Below are 1,472 nucleotides of genomic sequence, written 5' to 3'. Positions count from 1 at the left end.
TCACATTCATACACATGAGGACCTAGTACTGGTTTTAACTACAAACGTTATAGGCGAGGTTACTTGATACTATCTTTTTTTCTGTGATTAGGGAGGGTTCATAAAGGTGTTCTAACAGGTATATGTTATTCATAAAAAGAATTAACTCAAAATGTATGTTGTTGGAGTCATAAACGAGATTATTTTCGCTATGATACGACTAATTCAACTCGAGTCACAATAGAATGAAAACAAAAAAGAAATGACAACGTCTTTCTCTCTCATTGAAATCTCTGTATGCCAAACTTCAAACACGATTTCCCAAAACACATACATTTTGAGTTAATTCATCTTACTAATAATACAAATGTGAAAGTTTAGAGTTTGTAGCCTAAACGGCTGAACAAATCTCGATGAAGTTTGTCATAGACATAGAGGATAGGCTAAGAACACATAGGCCACTCAATTTTTATTTTTTCTACTACCACGAGAACGAAGTCGCGGATGAAAGATTTTAGATATATAATAAAAATTACTAACCTATACATTCTTCCAGACTTTCTACAATTTCATCCATATCCGTTCAGCCGTTTCAGCTACAAACTCTAACAAACATCCATCCATCTAAACTTTCGCATTTATAATATTAGTATGATAGATAAACCCTAGCGTGTGTGACGAAACATTCTTCGTCCGTCTATCCCATTGTGTGTACTAACCTGCATGAGTGAGCACTTCTCGTGTAACCAGGCGCGGTGCGCGGCCGCCTGTTCGGTGTAAGCGGCGGCGCGCCGTTGGGACTCCGCATCGAAGAGCGGGTGCACCGCCGGCGGTTCAGGGAATGTCTCGTATAGTGATGAAATGTATGTGATGAGGGACTTCTCATCCGGTTCGTGTGTGTCCACATCTGGAATTCAATGAAAATAATATAATAAATGCTTAACAATCCCAAGTAGGGTTGTCGACAGGCAGATGGTCATAGTCAATTAAGGTTTATAAAACCATGTACGTCAACCCTACGTGAGTGGGATAAATCTAGGGAGATGATGACATTAGCAACTGCTAAATAAGACGGTCCTCTTAAAAATGAGTTAGCATTTTTCAAACAGTTTTAAAAATGCTTATGCACACAAATACATTTAGACAACCATAATACTAAAGCAGTTGACATGAGTCATACACAACACATACATACATGGTTAGCGTGAATAATATCAGTTGCCTCGGAATGGTGACCGCTTTGATGTCACGATAAGATTGCAAGAATTACCGCAAATGCAGTTTGAAACGCATTTAAACTCGTATATACTTGTATAAGCTTTTATACTTGAATTATACAAATTCAAGTATACAAGCTGGTGTTTTACTAACTTTCAAAGCATTTTACTTCGTATATTTGGTGGTCTGGTGTTTTGACTAGAAATCTATCTATACTATTATCATCATCATCATCATCATCATCAGCCTTTGTTCGTCCACTGCTGGGCATAGGC

The 1,472-nt window shown here is 37.8% G+C and overlaps 1 protein-coding gene across 1 annotated transcript in view; it reads right to left on the bottom strand.

The window, feature by feature from the left end:
* The window catches only part of LOC106108195 (plectin-like), a gene marked incomplete at its 5' end in the record, with an annotated part of 6,541 nt that extends 5,655 nt beyond the window's left edge, over positions 1-886 (bottom strand). Inside the window, 2 exons of the mRNA XM_013289293.1 lie at positions 13-38; positions 699-886. Of these exons, the coding sequence (XP_013144747.1) occupies positions 13-38; positions 699-886 (214 nt within the window). The remainder of the gene's footprint in view (positions 1-12; positions 39-698) is intronic.
* Between the last annotated feature and the right edge of the window lie 586 nt (positions 887-1,472).

The sequence above is a fragment of the Papilio polytes genome, unplaced genomic scaffold (genome assembly GCF_000836215.1).
Source record: "Papilio polytes unplaced genomic scaffold, Ppol_1.0 DF821733.1, whole genome shotgun sequence".
Taxonomy (NCBI): domain Eukaryota; kingdom Metazoa; phylum Arthropoda; class Insecta; order Lepidoptera; family Papilionidae; genus Papilio; species Papilio polytes.
The sequence above is the reverse complement of the archived record's forward strand: the minus strand, read 5'-3'. Positions and strand labels throughout refer to the sequence as shown.